Genomic DNA, 16,137 nt, shown 5'->3' on the forward strand with positions numbered 1-16,137 from the left:
GCCCGATCACACGACCGTATATTTCTGTCCGCATCCGTTCTGCAATTTTTTTGATCAGAAGCAGATTCACCATGTACTGTCCGCATTCATATGTCCATTCCGTGGCCCCTCAAAAAAGATAGAACATGTCCTATTCTTGCCCGTATTTGTGGACAAGAATGGGCATTTCTATCATGAAGGAGAATGTTCCGTTATGCAAAGGGCACACTGCCTGTATCTGTGTTTGGTGGATCCCCAATTTTCATTTTAATTGAGGTCACCCTCCATTTATATTTTTTATAGTGTCAATATTGGGGTAACCATTCAATTGATAAAAAGGACTAACGATTACGTCTCCCATGGTTGTGTAATTTGATCCACAATTTGCGTTCTGCAAAAACTGATACGGTCGTGTTAAGCTACTTTCACACTAGCGGCGTGGACCTCCAACAGGCTGTTCCGTCGGGTAAACAGCCTGTCAGATCCGTCCTGCCACTAGTGAACGTGTGCCCCCGGACTGCCGCTCAGTCGTCATTGACCATAATGGAGGCGGGGCGGAGTTCCGGCTGAGGCACGGCAGTGCACGGCGAGAGTCTGCCGGAATAAAGGTCGGACATGTCGTAGTTTTATTCCAGAAGCCTTTCGCTGTGCGCTGCCGTGCCTCTGCTGGAACTCCACCCCCATTATGGTCAATGCGGATGGAGCTGCAGTCCGGGGGCACACGTTCACTAGTGGCAGGACGGATCCGAAGGCGCAGCCTGCCTGATGTCCGTGCCGCTAGTGTGAAAGTAGCCTGAATGAGTCCTTAAATACACATTCAGCCGAGCATGGATAGATAGCTGTCGGCTGAATGATTGTTTAGTCGACAGCTACTGGATGTGCGTGGCCGTCTGTAGTTGGCAATAGACGTATACACAATTGTACACACTTACTAAAGACTAGCGCTTTATATGGCAACCTTAAGAAGAAGCACCTAGTTTACTAAGAGGTGCCCACCTATTAGTACATTTGATGCATCTTGTGCTGTCCATGCACTGGAAACTTGAATCTGGTATAGATTTCAGATAGAATTTTCCCGGTTTTCTGGCATATACTGACTTTTATTTTATGCACTTATTCTGACATATTCTGCAGCGCTTTACAGACATGGCTTGCTGTCCCCAATGGGGCTCACAATATAAACTCCCTAGAAGTATGTCTTTGGAGTGTGGGAGGAAACCGGAAGAAACCCACACAAACATGGGGAGAACATACAAACCCCATGCAGATGTTGTCCTTGGTTGGATTCAAACCTAGGATCCCAGCGCTGCAAGGCACCAGTGCTAACCACTGAGCCACTTTTGTACGCTGAAAGAAGTACTGCTTTTAGTACAAGTACCCCAATGCAGCCAATAGAACTGAAACACAAATGTCAGCCTAGTTCACATTTCAATGATTTGATCAGTGATTTCCATCAGTAATTGTGAGCTAAAGCCAGGTGAAGGTCACAAAAACAGAATAGAAGAGATCTTTCCACTATACTTTATCTTCTTGTAGCTCCTACTCCTGGTTTTGGCTCACAGTCACGGATGGAAATCACTGGGCAAGTCACATTAAAGTGTGAACTAGGCCTTACACTCGTAGGGTCAGCATGTCTAGGTGTTTTCTACCTAATATCCTGACTCGCTGTCTTGTTTTTCAGTGTCAATAATGCCCCCGATGATGAGATTTTAAATCGCCACTCGCGAAGTGACAGGACAAATTGTAGTCGCTTCAACAAGGACGCACCTGCTAGCCAGGGAAGTTCATTAGAAAAAAAGATTGAGGAGCTTGAAAAGGTAAGAGGTTGTTTCACCCCAGCAACCCACTTATTAAAATGTATGATCGTACCAGGGAATTGTTCATCTTCATATTTGATGTATGTTTTACAGGAACTAGCAAAAGAGAGGCAAGAAAATGTAAGGTTAGTGAAGATAATGCAAGACAAAGAGGAGTTAATTCTGAAAATGAAGGAGGAAATTGACTTACTGAACAGAGTAAGTGTGTGGGACACTGATTGTTATGAAATGGACTAGTGGTTTTGTAGAGTATTTCTGAGCAGTTGTGGCTATAGCTTCTCATGTAGACCTCTATCTATGGCTGCTAGGTACTGTTCATGGGGCGCCTGGCTGCATATGATGCATGCTTTTACTAGAATGCCATTTTGTGTTTTATTCCTACTCTTTTTATTTAGCTTACGTCATACAGGTCCTTCTCAAAAAATTAGCATATTGTGATAAAGTTCATTATTTTCTGTAATGTACTGATAAACATTAGACTTTCATATATTTTAGATTCATTACACACAACTGAAGTAGTTCAAGCCTTTTATTGTTTTAATATTGATGATTTTGGCATACAGCTCATGAAAACCCAAATTTCCTATCTAAAAAAAATAGCATATTTCATCCGACCAATAAAAGAAAAGTGTTTTTAATACAAAAAAAGTCAACCTTCAAATAATTATGTTCAGTTATGCACTCAATACTTGGTCGGGAATCCTTTTGCAGAAATGACTGCCTCCATGCCACGCCGCATTGAAGCAATCAGCCTGTGGCACTGCTGAGGTGTTATGGAGGCCCAGGATGCTTCGATAGCGGCCTTAAGCTCATCCAGAGTGTTGGGTCTTGCGTCTCTCAACTTTCTCTTCCCAATATCCCACAGATTCTCTATGGGGTTCAGGTCAGGAGAGTTGGCAGGCCAATTGAGCACAGTAATACCATGGTCAGTAAACCATTTACCAGTGGTTTTGGCACTGTGAGCAGGTGCCAGGTCGTGCTGAAAAATGAAATCTTCATCTCCATAAAGCTTTTCAGCAGATGGAAGCATGAAGTGCTCCAAAATCTCCTGATAGCTAGCTACTGTCATGGTCTTACCTCCTTGCTGTTCTCTTCGTTTGACATGTGCTGGCGGCCATCTTGGTTTCTGGGTTTTCTTGTAGCCTCCCACCCTGCGGCTCCTCCTTCCCACTGGGAGGAGCTGGATGCCTAGCTCATATATATAGGAGGTCTGTGGCTTCAGTTCCTTGCTTGGTCCTCCTGTGTTCACATGCTTCCAAGACTGCTGCTGCTTCTGGTTCCTGATCCTGGCCTCGTCTGACTACCCCATTGGTTCCTGATCCTGGCTTCGTCTGACTACCCCGTTGGTTCCTGATCCTGGCTTCGTCTGACTACCCTTCTGGTTCCTGACCTCTGTCTCCACAAGACCCTGCTTCGGTTTAGCCATCCGTTTGGACTTTTGCTTACGGCTTGCTCTTCAATAAAACCTTCTTATTTTCCACTTATCTCTTGTTGTACGTCTGGTTCATGGTTCCATGACATTAGGACCAAGCCATGAATTCTGACGGTACAGGGCCATCCTTGCTACCTTCGCTGGTTGCCAGACTTGATCAGCAGGATCACCTGTTGGGTCGGTTCGCTGTGGCGTTGCAAACCCTGCTTGAACGCACGGCTCATTTAGCTTCCGTTGCCGATGGGTCGGTTGTCGCTCCTGGGCCCGCTCCTACTGCCGCTCCGGTTGTTGCGCCAGAGTCTACCCCGACACCTGTTGCTGCGCCTGTGGTGTTTCGGGGTATGACCGGTTCTGCCCCCCTTCCACAGCGCTTTGGGGGAGAGCCAACTCAGTGCCGAGGTTTCCTTAACCAAGTGGGCATTTACTTCGAGTTGCTGCCACATGCCTTTCCTACTGAGAGATCAAAGGTGGGCTTCTTGATCTCGCTGCTCTCGGACAAGGCCTTGGCCTGGGCCAGCCCTTTATGGGAGAACAACAATCCGGTGGTTGCCGAGTTTTCCGGTTTTGTTGCTTCTCTTCGGAAGGTATTCGATGTGCCGGCTCGCGCTGCCTCTGCTGCGAAGCTCCTTATGTCCATCAGACAGGGTTCACGATCCGTAGCTGAATACGCCATTGAGTTTCGTACCCTGGCAGCAGAGGTGGGCTGGAATAATGAGGCTCTGGTCGCTGCTTTCTCTCATGGTCTCTCGGATGCCTTGAAGGATGAGGTTGCAGCTAAGGACCTACCAGTGGAGCTCGAGTCTCTTATTTCTTTCCTGATTTTGATTGACACCAGACTCAGGGAGAGACCTTCCTTTAAGGAGAGCCTGCGGAGGCCTTCTAACAGATTGGCGCCTACGTTTGCTGTCCCACCCGTGCCTCCCTCTCCTCCCACGCCTCCTGGGGATGACTTGTCTGGGGGTGAACCCATGCAGCTGGGGTTTGCTCGCCTGTCCGAGGGGGAGAGGGTACTCCGGAGACGCGAGGGCCGATGCATGTACTGTGGTCTCGGTGGGCATTTTCGGTTGGCATGCCCGAACCGTCCGGGAAACGCTCGCACCTGAGATCCTGTCGGGGGCAGATCTTGGGTGGAGTCTCCTCGTCCCCGGTTTCCCGTGTTGACAAACCACTGATTACTGTTGTCCTCTCCTGGGTCGGGGGCTCGGTGACGACCCAGGCGTTGGTGGACTCTGGTGCTGGTGGTTTGTTCATTGATAGTGTGTTCGCTGCCGCCAATTCCATTCCTCTGCAGCCTCGAGGTTCCCCACTGGCTCTTGAGGCGATAGACGGCAGACCCCTTCTGCCGCCACACGTGACTCATGAGACCCTTCCAGTGGGGATGGCCATTGGTGCCGTTCACAGAGAGTCGGTCTGTCTCCAGGTTATTTCGTCTCCACACTACTCGGTGGTCTTGGGGTACCCCTGGCTCCAGAAGCATAATCCGACTTTCGATTGGAAATCGGCCGAGATCCTCTCGTGGTCACCGCAGTGTGGGGCTAGTTGCATCCATGGGCCTGTCAAGTTGCTGAGTACTTCCTCGGACTCTCTGTTGCCTCCTGAATACGAGGAGTACCGGGATGTATTCGATAAGGTGCGTGCGGTTGCCCTACCTCCGCACCGCCCATACGATTGTGCCATAGAGTTACAATCTGGTGCCGTTCCTCCTCGTGGCAAAGTCTATCCACTGTCGGTAGCGGAGAATGAGGCCATGGAGGAGTACGTGAGGGAGGCGCTTTCACGCGGACACATTCGCAAATCCTCGTCCCCGGCAGGGGCTGGATTTTTCTTTGTGAAAAAGAAGAGCGGTGAGTTGAGGCCTTGCATCGATTACAGGGGTCTCAATCGCATCACGATCAAGAACGCTTACCCGATACCCTTGATTTCCGAGCTGTTCGATCGCCTCAAAGGGGCCACGGTCTTTACCAAACTCGACCTGAGGGCGGCATATAACCTGGTAAGGATCAAGGCGGGCGATGAGTGGAAGACCGCGTTTAACACCAGGACTGGTCATTATGAATCCTTGGTTATGCCCTTTGGGTTGTGCAATGCGCCCGCAGTCTTCCAGGAATTCATCAACGATGTTTTCCGTGACCTGTTGCAGCAGTGTGTGGTGGTCTATTTGGATGACATCTTGGTATATTCTGAATCCATGGAGGCCCACATTATGGATGTCAGACGAGTGTTGCAACGGTTACGAGAGAACAAGCTGTTCGGTAAGCTTGAGAAATGCGAATTTCACCGATCCCAGGTAACCTTCTTAGGTTACATCATTTCCGCTGAGGGGTTCTCCATGGATCCTGAGAAGGTTTCGGCTGTCTTACAGTGGCCCCAGCCCAGTGGTCTTCGTGCCCTGCAGCGCTTTTTGGGCTTCGCCAATTATTATCGGAAGTTCATCAGGGACTTTTCCATGCTAGCCAAGCCTCTCACGGATCTGACCAGGAAGGGCAGTAATCCCCAGGTCTGGCCGCCCGAGGCCATCCGAGCTTTTGAGGCTCTAAAGTCCGCCTTTGTGTCGGCTCCGATTCTGTCGCATCCCAACCCTGGGTTGCCGTTTGTCCTCGAGGTGGACGCGTCTGAGACGGGAGTAGGCGCCCTCCTGTCTCAGCGTAGAACACCGGAGGGTCCTCTGCTTCATTGTGGGTTTTACTCCCGGAAACTGTCTTCCGCGGAGTGCAACTATCAGATTGGTGACAGGGAGTTATTGGCCATCGTGCAGGCCCTTAAAGAATGGAGGCACTTGCTCGAGGGCTCGGTGGTTCCGGTTCTCATCCTGACGGACCACAAGAATCTGACCTACCTCTCTGAGGCCAAGAGATTGACACCACGTCAGGCCAGATGGGCTCTGTTCTTGTCACGTTTTAATTACGTGGTCTCCTACCTACCCGGTTCCAAGAACATCAGAGCGGATGCCTTATCACGGCAGTACTCCGAGCTGTCCGGGGAGGAGTCGATTCCGACTTCGGTCATACCTCCGAATCAGATCCTGGCCGCCATTCGCACCAGCCTGACCTCTCCCCTGGGTGAGCAGATTTTGGCGGCTCAATCTGGTGCTCCCTCTGGGAGACCCAACGGCAGGTGTTTTGTGCCTGAGGAGTTGCGCACTCGGTTGTTGCGAACCTACCATAACTCCAAGGCCGCGGGGCATCCTGGAAAGAATCAGCTGTCCTGGGCTGTTTCACGTCTGTTCTGGTGGCCTTCTCTACGTTCCGACATCGCCGCATATGTAGCGGCATGCTCCGTTTGTGCCCAGAGTAAGTCCCCTCGGCACCTTCCGTTGGGCCTTTTGCAACCCATAGCCACCGGGGAGCGTCCATGGTCACACCTGGGGATGGATTTCATTGTGGACCTCCCTGCATCCCGAGGCCATACGGTCATTCTCATGATTGTGGATCGGTTTTCCAAAATGTGCCACTGTGTTCCTCTCAAGAAGTTACCCTCTGCACAAGAGTTGGCCACGATTTTCGCCAGGGAGGTCTTCCGGTTGCACGGTTTGCCCAAGGAGATTGTGTCGGATCGGGGGAGTCAGTTTGTGTCCAGGTTCTGGCGCTCCTTTTGCTCCCAGTTGGGGATTCATCTCTCTTTTTCCTCGGCCTACCACCCTCAGTCCAATGGGGCCGCAGAACGATCCAATCAGGCCTTGGAGCAATTCCTTCGTTGCTATGTCTCCGATCACCAAGACAATTGGGTTGACCTCCTGCCTTGGGCTGAGTTTGCCAGGAACACGGCGGTGAACTCTTCCTCTGGGACGTCTCCCTTCATGGCCAATTATGGGTTCCAACCTGCCGTGTTACCGGAGGTATTCTCTCCCCAGGATATTCCGGCTGTGGAGGATCACCTTTCCGTCCTACGTGCTTCTTGGGTACAGATCCAGAGGTCCCTTGAGGTCTCTGCGCAGCGCCAGAGACTCCAGGCTGATCGCAGACGAGCGCCCGCTCCTTCCTACCAGGTCGGAGACTGCGTATGGTTGTCCACCCGCAACCTCAACCTTCGAGTGCCCACTCCCAAGCTGGCGCCTCGCTTTGTTGGTCCCTTCCGAGTGCTTCGCAGGGTAAACCCGGTAGCCTATGCCCTTGCGCTTCCTCCTGGCATGCGGATCTCCAACGTGTTTCATGTCTCCCTGTTGAAGCCACTGGTGTGTAATCGTTTCACTTCCTCGATTCCTCGGCCTCGTCCGATCCAAGTGGGCAATCGTGAGGAGTATGAGGTGAGCAATATCTTGGACTCACGCCTGGTCCGCGGCCGGGTGCAGTTTTTGGTCCATTGGCGTGGTTATGGTCCAGAGGAGCGTTCCTGGGTTCCCTCCGCAGATGTCCATGCTCCTGCCTTGCTCCGAGCCTTCCACGCACGCTTCCCTCAGAAACCGTTCCTTACTCCGCGGAGGAGGGGCCCTTGAGGGGGAGGTACTGTCATGGTCTTACCTCCTTGCTGTTCCCTTCGTTTGACATGTGCTGGCGGCCATCTTGGTTTCTGGGTTTTCTTGTAGCCTCCCACCCTGCGGCTCCTCCTTCCCACTGGGAGGAGCTGGATGCCTAGCTCATATATATAGGAGGTCTGTGGCTTCAGTTCCTTGCTTGGTCCTCCTGTGTTCACATGCTTCCAAGACTGCTGCTGCTTCTGGTTCCTGATCCTGGCCTCGTCTGACTACCCCATTGGTTCCTGATCCTGGCTTCGTCTGACTACCCCGTTGGTTCCTGATCCTGGCTTCGTCTGACTACCCTTCTGGTTCCTGACCTCTGTCTCCACAAGACCCTGCTTCGGTTTAGCCATCCGTTTGGACTTTTGCTTACGGCTTGCTCTTCAATAAAACCTTCTTATTTTCCACTTATCTCTTGTTGTACGTCTGGTTCATGGTTCCATGACAGCTGCATTGACCTTTCCCTTGATAAAACACAGTGGACCAACACCAGCAGCTGACATGGCACCCCAGACCATCACTGACTGTGGGTACTTGACACTGGACTTCAGGCATTTAGGCATTTCCGTCTCCCCAGTCTTCCTCCAGACTCTGGCAGCTTGATTTCCGAATGACATGCAAAATTTGTTTTCGTCCGAAAAAAGTACTTTGGACCACTGAGCAACAGTCCAGTGCTGCTTCTCTGTAGCCCAGGTCAGGCGCTTCTGCCGCTGTTTCTGGTTCAAAAGTGGCTTGACCTGGGGAATGCGGCACCTGTAGCCCATTTCCTGCACACGCCTGTACACGGTGGCTCTGGATGTTTCTACTCCAGACTCAGTCCACTGCTTCCGCAGGTCCCCCAAGGTCTGGAATCGGTCCTTCTCCACAATCTTCCTCAGGGTCCGGTCACCTCTTCTCGTTGTGCAGCGTTTTCTGCCACACTTTTGCCTTCCCACTGAGGTGCCTTGATACAGCACTCTGGGAACAGCCTATTCGTTCAGAAATTTCTTTCTGTGTCTTACCCTCTTGCTTGAGGGTGTCAATGATGGCCTTCTGGACAGCAGTCAGGTCGGCAGTCTTACCCATGATTGCGGTTTTGAGTAATGAACCAGGCTGGGAGTTTTTAAAAGCCTCAGGAATCTTTTGCAGGTGTTTAGAGTTAATTGGTTGATTCAGATGATTAGGTTAATAGCTCATTTAGAGAACCTTTTCATGATATGCTAATTTTTTTAGATAGGAATTTTGGGTTTTCATGAGCTGTATGCCAAAATCATCAATATTAAAACAATAAAAGGCTTGAACTACTTCAGTTGTGTGTAATGAATCTAAAATATATGAAAGTCTAATGTTTATCAGTACATTACAGAAAATAATGAACTTTATCACAATATGCTATTTTATTTTTTAGAAGGACCTGTAGTTATTTGAGGATGTCTCAAAAATGCATCATTCATATGACCATGATTCCTTTTTTCCCAGACATTTTCATTGCTTGTGACCATATGTAGTTTTGCTTTTTTCCTACATTGCTCATGACACCCAGTTCTTTGCTTTTATTTAATACATGCAATTCTAGGGAAAGTTTGTACAAATACACTGCCTGGCCAAAAAAAAGTCGCCACCCAAAAAAAAGGTCACACACTCTAACATTTCGTTGGACTGCCTTTAGCTTTGATTACGGCATGCATTCGCTGTGGCATTGTTTCAATAAGCTTCTGCAATGTTTATTTCCATCCAGTGTTGCATACATTTTTCACCAAGATCCTGCATTGATAATGGTAGTCTGACTGCTGCGCAAAGCCTTCTCCAGCACATCCCAAAGATTCTCAATGGGGTTAAGGTCTGGACTCTGTGGTGGCCAATCCCTGTGTGAAAATTATGTCTCATGCTCCCCGAACCACTCTTTCACAGTTTGAGCCTGATGAATCCTGGCATTGTCATCTTGGATCATGCCCATGCCATCAGGGAAGAAAAAATCCATTGATGGAATAACCTGGTCATTCAGTATGTTCAGGTAGTCAGCTGACCTCATTCTTGGAGCACATACTGTTGCTGAACCTAGACCCGACCAACTGCAGCAACCCCAGATCAAAGCACTGCCCCCACAGGCTTGTACAGTAGGCACTAGGCATGATGGGTGCATCACTTCATCTGCCTCTCTTCTTACCCTAATACGCCCATCACTCTGGAACAGGGTAAATCTGGACTTATCAGACCACATGACCTTCTTCCATTGCTCCAGAGTCCAATCTTTATGCTCCCTAGCAAATTGAAGCCTTTTTTCTGGTTTGCCTCACTGAATAGTGGTTTTCTTACAGCTACACAGCTGTTCAGTCCCAATCCCTTGAGTTCCCTTCACATTGTGCATGTGGAAATGCTCTTACTTTCACTATTAAACATTGCCCTGAGTTCTACTGTTGTTTTTCTTTGATTTGATTTGATTTCACCAAACGTTTAAGTGATCGCCGATCACGATCATTCAGGATTTTTTTCCCCGACACATTTCTTCCTCGAATACGATGGGTCCCCACTATCCTAACAGTTTTTAATAATGTGTTGGACAGTTCTTAACCCAATTTTAGTAGTTTCTGCAATCTCCTTAGATGTTTTCTCTGCTTGATGCATGCCAAAGATCTGATCCTTCTCAAACAGACTAACATCTTTTCCACAACCATTTGAGAAGCAACTCATTGCACCAGTTGGGGTTAAATAACTTATTGCCAGCTGAAAGATAATCACCCTTGCAGTAATCATCCAATAGGAGGCTCATAACTATTTGCTTAGTTAAATCCAGGTGCCGACTTTTTTTTTAGGACAGGCAGTGTATATGGGGTCATTTATCAAACTGGTGTAAAATAGAACTGGATTAGTTGCCCATAGCAACCAATCAGATTCCACCTTTCATTTTCCAAAGTAGCTGTCAGAAATGAAAGGAGGAATCTGACTAGTTGCTATGGGCAACTAAGCCAGTTCTGCTTTACACCAGTTTGATAAATGACCCTAATAATCTTTAAAATATACACCTTAAATCACTTGTAAGTTAAAAAGGACCTATCATCGCTCTTGGCATGTTTGTCTTTGTTGTCCAGTTCTTCTGTTGTTCTTTTTAAGAATGTGTGAGAGAGCTACAGCAGAAAGGATAATCCCCTTGAGCTGTGATAGGGAGAGAGAGCTACAGCAGAAAGGACACTCCCCTTGAGCTGTGATAGGGGGAGAGAGAGCTACAGCAGAAAGGACACTCCCCTTGAGCTGTGATAGGGAGAGAGCTACAGCAGAAAGGACAATCCTTTTGAACTGTGATAGGGAGAGAGAGCTACAGCAGAAAGGACACTCCCCCTGAGATGTGATAGGGAGAGAGAGCTACAGCAGAAAGGACACTCCCCCTGAGCTGCCAACTTGAAATAAATACTGTGTAGGAGAGCAATTGGAGCAATTAATGGTAATGGCTCTGGTTCCATGTGAGGTACAGGGCTGGTTCTAATTCTATCATGGGGTAACCCCTTTAGGTAAGTACCTAAGAAGTACTAAGTACTTCTATTAAGTACAAGCTGTTAATTGTGCTTTCTTAATTATGGTTCAGCCCCTAAGTTGAGATCTCAGGGACTTAGTGTGAAGGCTATGTATGGTTGGTGTTGCATGGACATATGTGTGCAAGTAACACAATTTTGAGCTCTGAGCTTGTGAAGCTGTAGGAAATCTTAAAGCTAGGGTTAGGTTGTGAAATCCTAAATGATACAGATGGACTGGGATTACAAAACACCCTATTTTTTATATATTTGATAGAAAGCCTCATGGACACACATATTACACTACATGCCCGTAGTCTGCTGTGTATTTCATATGCCATCAAATGTAAAGCCCTCAGTGATTCATTCCTAATGGGTTTCTTTTATCCATTTATCCCTCTATTTCCCCTTCTTAAATCATGTGTACTATGTATTTACTAGATTGCCTTTTCTAATGCATTTTACCCCAAACCGTGTTCTTTTACTGAATGCCTCTTTTCATTTTCTTCTTAAGGATTTGGATGATATAGAAGATGAAAATAAACAGCTAAAGCAAGAAAATAAGACCCTTCTGAAAGTGGTTGGCCAGCTGACAAGATAGGAGCCGCAATGACAGTTCGCTGTGGAAACAACACTACTGATTTTTCTTCAGATGCAAGGGGGTAGCATAGGGGAAATTGGTTATGGGGATCTTAAGGCAACCTCTTCGATGAAGGGGTGTACCCAATGCTTTTCAAAATTTGATAAAATAGTAGAATTATATATTTATTATTACAGACTGTGTTCTTGAAGGTAACAAATTGCAGCAGATTTTAAGGTTTATAGTTCTGGTTGGGTATATAGTGATTTTGCACCGTCGTGGAAATAATCAGTCGATCGTTTAACAGTCCTTTGCATTTTATTTTATTTTTTTTCATATCTGGACTCACAATGTTTTCCGTGCTCTTCAGCCTATGATGGGAGAGATTGCTCATGAAACATCTAGGTCTTGTTAAATGTATGTCAAGTGTACCCGAGGCAAGTACAGTGGCCAGGACTGAGTTTCCCCACCCACAATGTCTGGAGAAATTTCCCGAGGACAAAGAGTGAAGGAAGAGGAATGTGAACCTAGTCACTGGAAAGGAATGTCTCCTGTCTGGAGAGTCCGAATTTTTACCTGTAAAATCTATAAGGTTTCTTTTCTCATATTGAAATCCATCCACATTCTGATAATACAGCAGTCATACTAGGGGTAACGATTGACACTTAAGGTCCCTTTAGACGGGACGATACAGCAGATGATTGATTGGAAGGAAGGGTCTGCTCGCTAGCAGAGGAAAAAGCTGCCATTACGTACAGCGATCTCCTCCACAGTAAGGGTATGAGAGATCGCTAATGTCATCTCTAGTCTCCATACTGACTTGTTGTTTGCCGGCAGTAGCACAATCTGCTGTAGGCAAATGACGATTTTTGTGTCCGCACAAACAATCTGTTACCTGATGAATGAACGTTTTGCTTCTTCTTTGAGTATTTGGCGGCATCTTTACACTGCCAGATAATCGCTAACCAGCGTTCGTATGAACTCTCGTTAGCGATTTATCTCGGCCCAGGTAAAAGACCCTTTAGATACATTGTCCTGATATACTAATCTTATCATTATCTCCCCATGTTATCTGCTCCATTGTGGGTATATGCATATAGAAAGATGGAGGGAGTGCAGTTCACAATGAAGTAAGAATTGTTTACATGTACCTATCCAGTTCCTTTTGGGTTTTAATTTTACCTTGCAATAAAAATCTAATATCTGAAAATACTATAAGGAGCTGTCATAATATGCCAAGGAGCATAGTGCATATGAACTTGTACAGTAGATGTTTACAGGATCTAATGCAATTACCATGTTGACAGGGTATTATTTTGTGGGATTATTGAAAATCTCACATAACCACTAGAATACCTTAAAAAAAAAAAAAAAAAACGGATATCCTCTTCTCCAGCATTGTTCTCAGTGGCGCTGGTCTAGTCCGGGTATACAGAAGCTTATCCAGGGACATCACTGTGTTCAGCTGTCTACAGTGATTGGCTGAACTTCCCTTATCTAGGCAACACGAGGAGGACCGGACCAGCATGGCAGAGAACAATGACTGAGAAACGGGCGAGTATCGCTTCTTTTTTATAACCTATTCTATCATTGCACTGTGCTGCTGTATGTATGGGCAGCCTAGTATGGTGGCAGACTCAATCTCCTATTTGCTAATATGGCACACAAAATATCTGGCTATTTGGCTGCCACGACTGCTCAGTGAAAACACTGGACACATAGGGGCGCATTTATTAAGACCGGCGTTTTAGACACCAGTCTTAATAAGCCGTATACCTGGCGGTGGATCTACATAAGTTCAGCGGGTCTCCCTCCACTTCTAAAGGTAAGATGACGTCCTTGCTGTCTTACTTTTAGACCATTTTCCATGCTTAAAATTGGCGTAGAAAATGGTAAATGAGACGGGCCTGCTGCCCCCTGCCCTTACCCACATCACAAACCCTTTTTTAGACCTAGTGTGAGTGCAGAGAAGCGCATATTGGGGCACAATGAACCCTTGCGCCGCAATTTGCACCAGAAATAGGCCTAATTTAAGCGTATTTCTAAATGATAAATATATAAACATATTTTGAGTCTGGTGTATTTGTGAGGGAAGCGCTCCCCCGCACAGAGGTGAGCTTTAAGTCACTGTGAGGAGGCCCCTCGTGAATCCATCGGACCCATATGGGGGAGATTTATCAGGACGGCATTTTCTTCACATTACTCCCCCTTTTCAGAAAATGATGTACAAACGGTCCTTGCCCAAACATTTTTGCATGAGCGCCTGTTTTCTGGCATATGGTAAAGATAAATCTGCCCCAATGTGTCTGTTGTATTCTTGGATTACTCCTAATAGACAAATGGCAAGTTATTTTTGTGCCACTTTCACCAATAGGAGAATGGATCTACCGTATAGAATGGCAGCATAGTCTAATGACAGATGTGATTTAAAGGGAATCTGTCTCCTAATTTTCACCAATATAATTAAGAGCACTGTCCCACAGAAGATTGCAGGCACTTTCCAAGCATACCTGTGTGCACTTTGTGTCTGTATTCAGTGTCCAGGAAAAGCACTTTTATTCTGCCGGAAAACAGCTCCCAAGTGCCCAGCTAAAAGTCAAAGTAAGAACAGCTTTCACTCCTGACTCAATTTCTAACAGCTATATCTTCAGATATAGTGGATATAATGCTGTGATTCTGGTATTGTTTGAAAAGTTAGAATGCCAGCTTTCAAACAAGGTCATATTTCTAGCTGGTACCAGTCCCAAGATATGAGCAGCTAAAGCAGCCCTCCCCTCTTCAGTCTGGTTTGCTTTGGGCACTTGGGAGCTGTTTTCCAGCAGAATAAAAGTGCTTTTCCTGGACACTGAATACAGACACAAAGTGCACACAGGTATGCTTGAAACGTGTCTGCAATCTTCTGTGGGACAGCGCTGTTAGTTATATTGGTGAAAAAGAGGTGACAAACTCCCTTTAAGCATCTCCATATCTTAACATTTCTGTATTACTTTACTGCCATGCTGTCCTGGGCCTTTCTGTGGGCACACTACATGGGTAGACAGCACATCCAACACTCCACATCTCTACTGTGTGGTCCTTGAGGTGTCAGTCCATAGCAGCAAGAATAATACGGGAGCCTAATGGGCAAACCTGAAAGCGCTTGGCTGCGGTGTGTAAATGTACTTTGTAACAAATGTTTTAATTATGTATTTTGTCTTATTGTACATGTCCATTATTTTTTCTACACGTTGTCCATAATATCACTGCTTGTAATATAGATTTTCGTCTAAAATATTTTTGTCTGGGTGATGTAGTACAAGGTAATTTTTCAGTTGGTGGCTTAGCGTTTGGTATGAAGTATTAGAAGAACATATAGGAGTTATTAAATTCATCTGTTTTCTGGTTAATCATGCTTAATGTTGCAATACAAATGATGTAAAAATAATCTAAGTAGAATATACACCTTTAACATGCGTCTGGGCAGTCTTTGTGTAATGGTGGCACAAAGCACAGATTTAGATAAGAACAGCGTATTATTTTCTCTAGGATTAGTGGAACGCGGTTGACGTTCCTGGGAGATGTGTATTATCCTGATGTCTGAATCATCATCCAGGTGCAACGCTTTCTGTACGGTTCACACAAACCCAAATGATCGGTGGTGCAGCTACGAAACCCTGGTGGAAACAAATCACCATGTTAACCCTGCTCTGACCACAATTATACATACAAGTTTAAAAGGGTAGTCCTCCATAGGAATCAACATACCTGTATATTTTTGCATTATCCTTGTATACATTTATAAATCCTTTAAAAGAGTTGTCCTACCATATGAACTTGGATAGGGTGGATCCAGGAGATAAGTAACTAATCAGTGGTGGTACCACTCTGACCCTCACTGAGTGGAGTAAATGGAGCGGCGGTCAAGCATGTGCGCTGTTGCTTAAAGGGGCCCACTGAAGTGAATGGGGATGAGCTGCTCACAGGCCACGTGACCTATAGTCATGATAATACCTGGCCTGCAGGAAGCTGCTAGAAGGTCTCCGCACTACTGCTGCATGTGTGACCATTGTGCTATTCACTTCAGCCACTCATTTTTGTGATTAGAAGAGGTTCCCCTGGACCCCCACAGATCAGATACTTATCCTTTAGGCCTCTAGCACACGAAAAAAAATAATTCTGTTTATGTTCCATTTTTTGCGCATACGGACCGTATATAGAACCATCCATTTCAATGGATCAGCAAACAAAAAACGGAAGGTACTCCGTATGCCTTCCTTTTCCGTTTTTCCGTTCTGTTCAACGATGGAACATGTCCTATTATTGTCCGCTTAACGGACAAGGATAGTACTGTTCTTCAGGAGCCAGCTGTTCCGTTCTCCAAAAAACGGAGTGCACACGGATGTCATCCGTAT

The 16,137-nt window shown here is 46.6% G+C and overlaps 1 protein-coding gene across 3 annotated transcripts in view; it reads left to right on the top strand.

Annotated features, from left to right (window-relative positions):
- PAWR (pro-apoptotic WT1 regulator) overlaps positions 1-14,233 on the top strand; it is a 117,775-nt gene extending 103,542 nt beyond the window's left edge. For all 3 annotated transcript variants that reach the window (XM_044280403.1, XM_044280401.1, XM_044280402.1), the window contains exons 5-7: positions 1,661-1,796; positions 1,890-1,994; positions 11,681-14,233. In XM_044280403.1, coding sequence (XP_044136338.1) covers positions 1,661-1,796; positions 1,890-1,994; positions 11,681-11,767 — 328 coding nt within the window. In that variant the 3' untranslated portion in view covers positions 11,768-14,233. The remainder of the gene's footprint in view (positions 1-1,660; positions 1,797-1,889; positions 1,995-11,680) is intronic.
- The last annotated feature ends 1,904 nt before the right edge of the window (positions 14,234-16,137 follow it).

This window comes from Bufo gargarizans, chromosome 2, assembly GCF_014858855.1.
Source record: "Bufo gargarizans isolate SCDJY-AF-19 chromosome 2, ASM1485885v1, whole genome shotgun sequence".
Taxonomy (NCBI): Eukaryota; Metazoa; Chordata; class Amphibia; order Anura; family Bufonidae; genus Bufo; species Bufo gargarizans.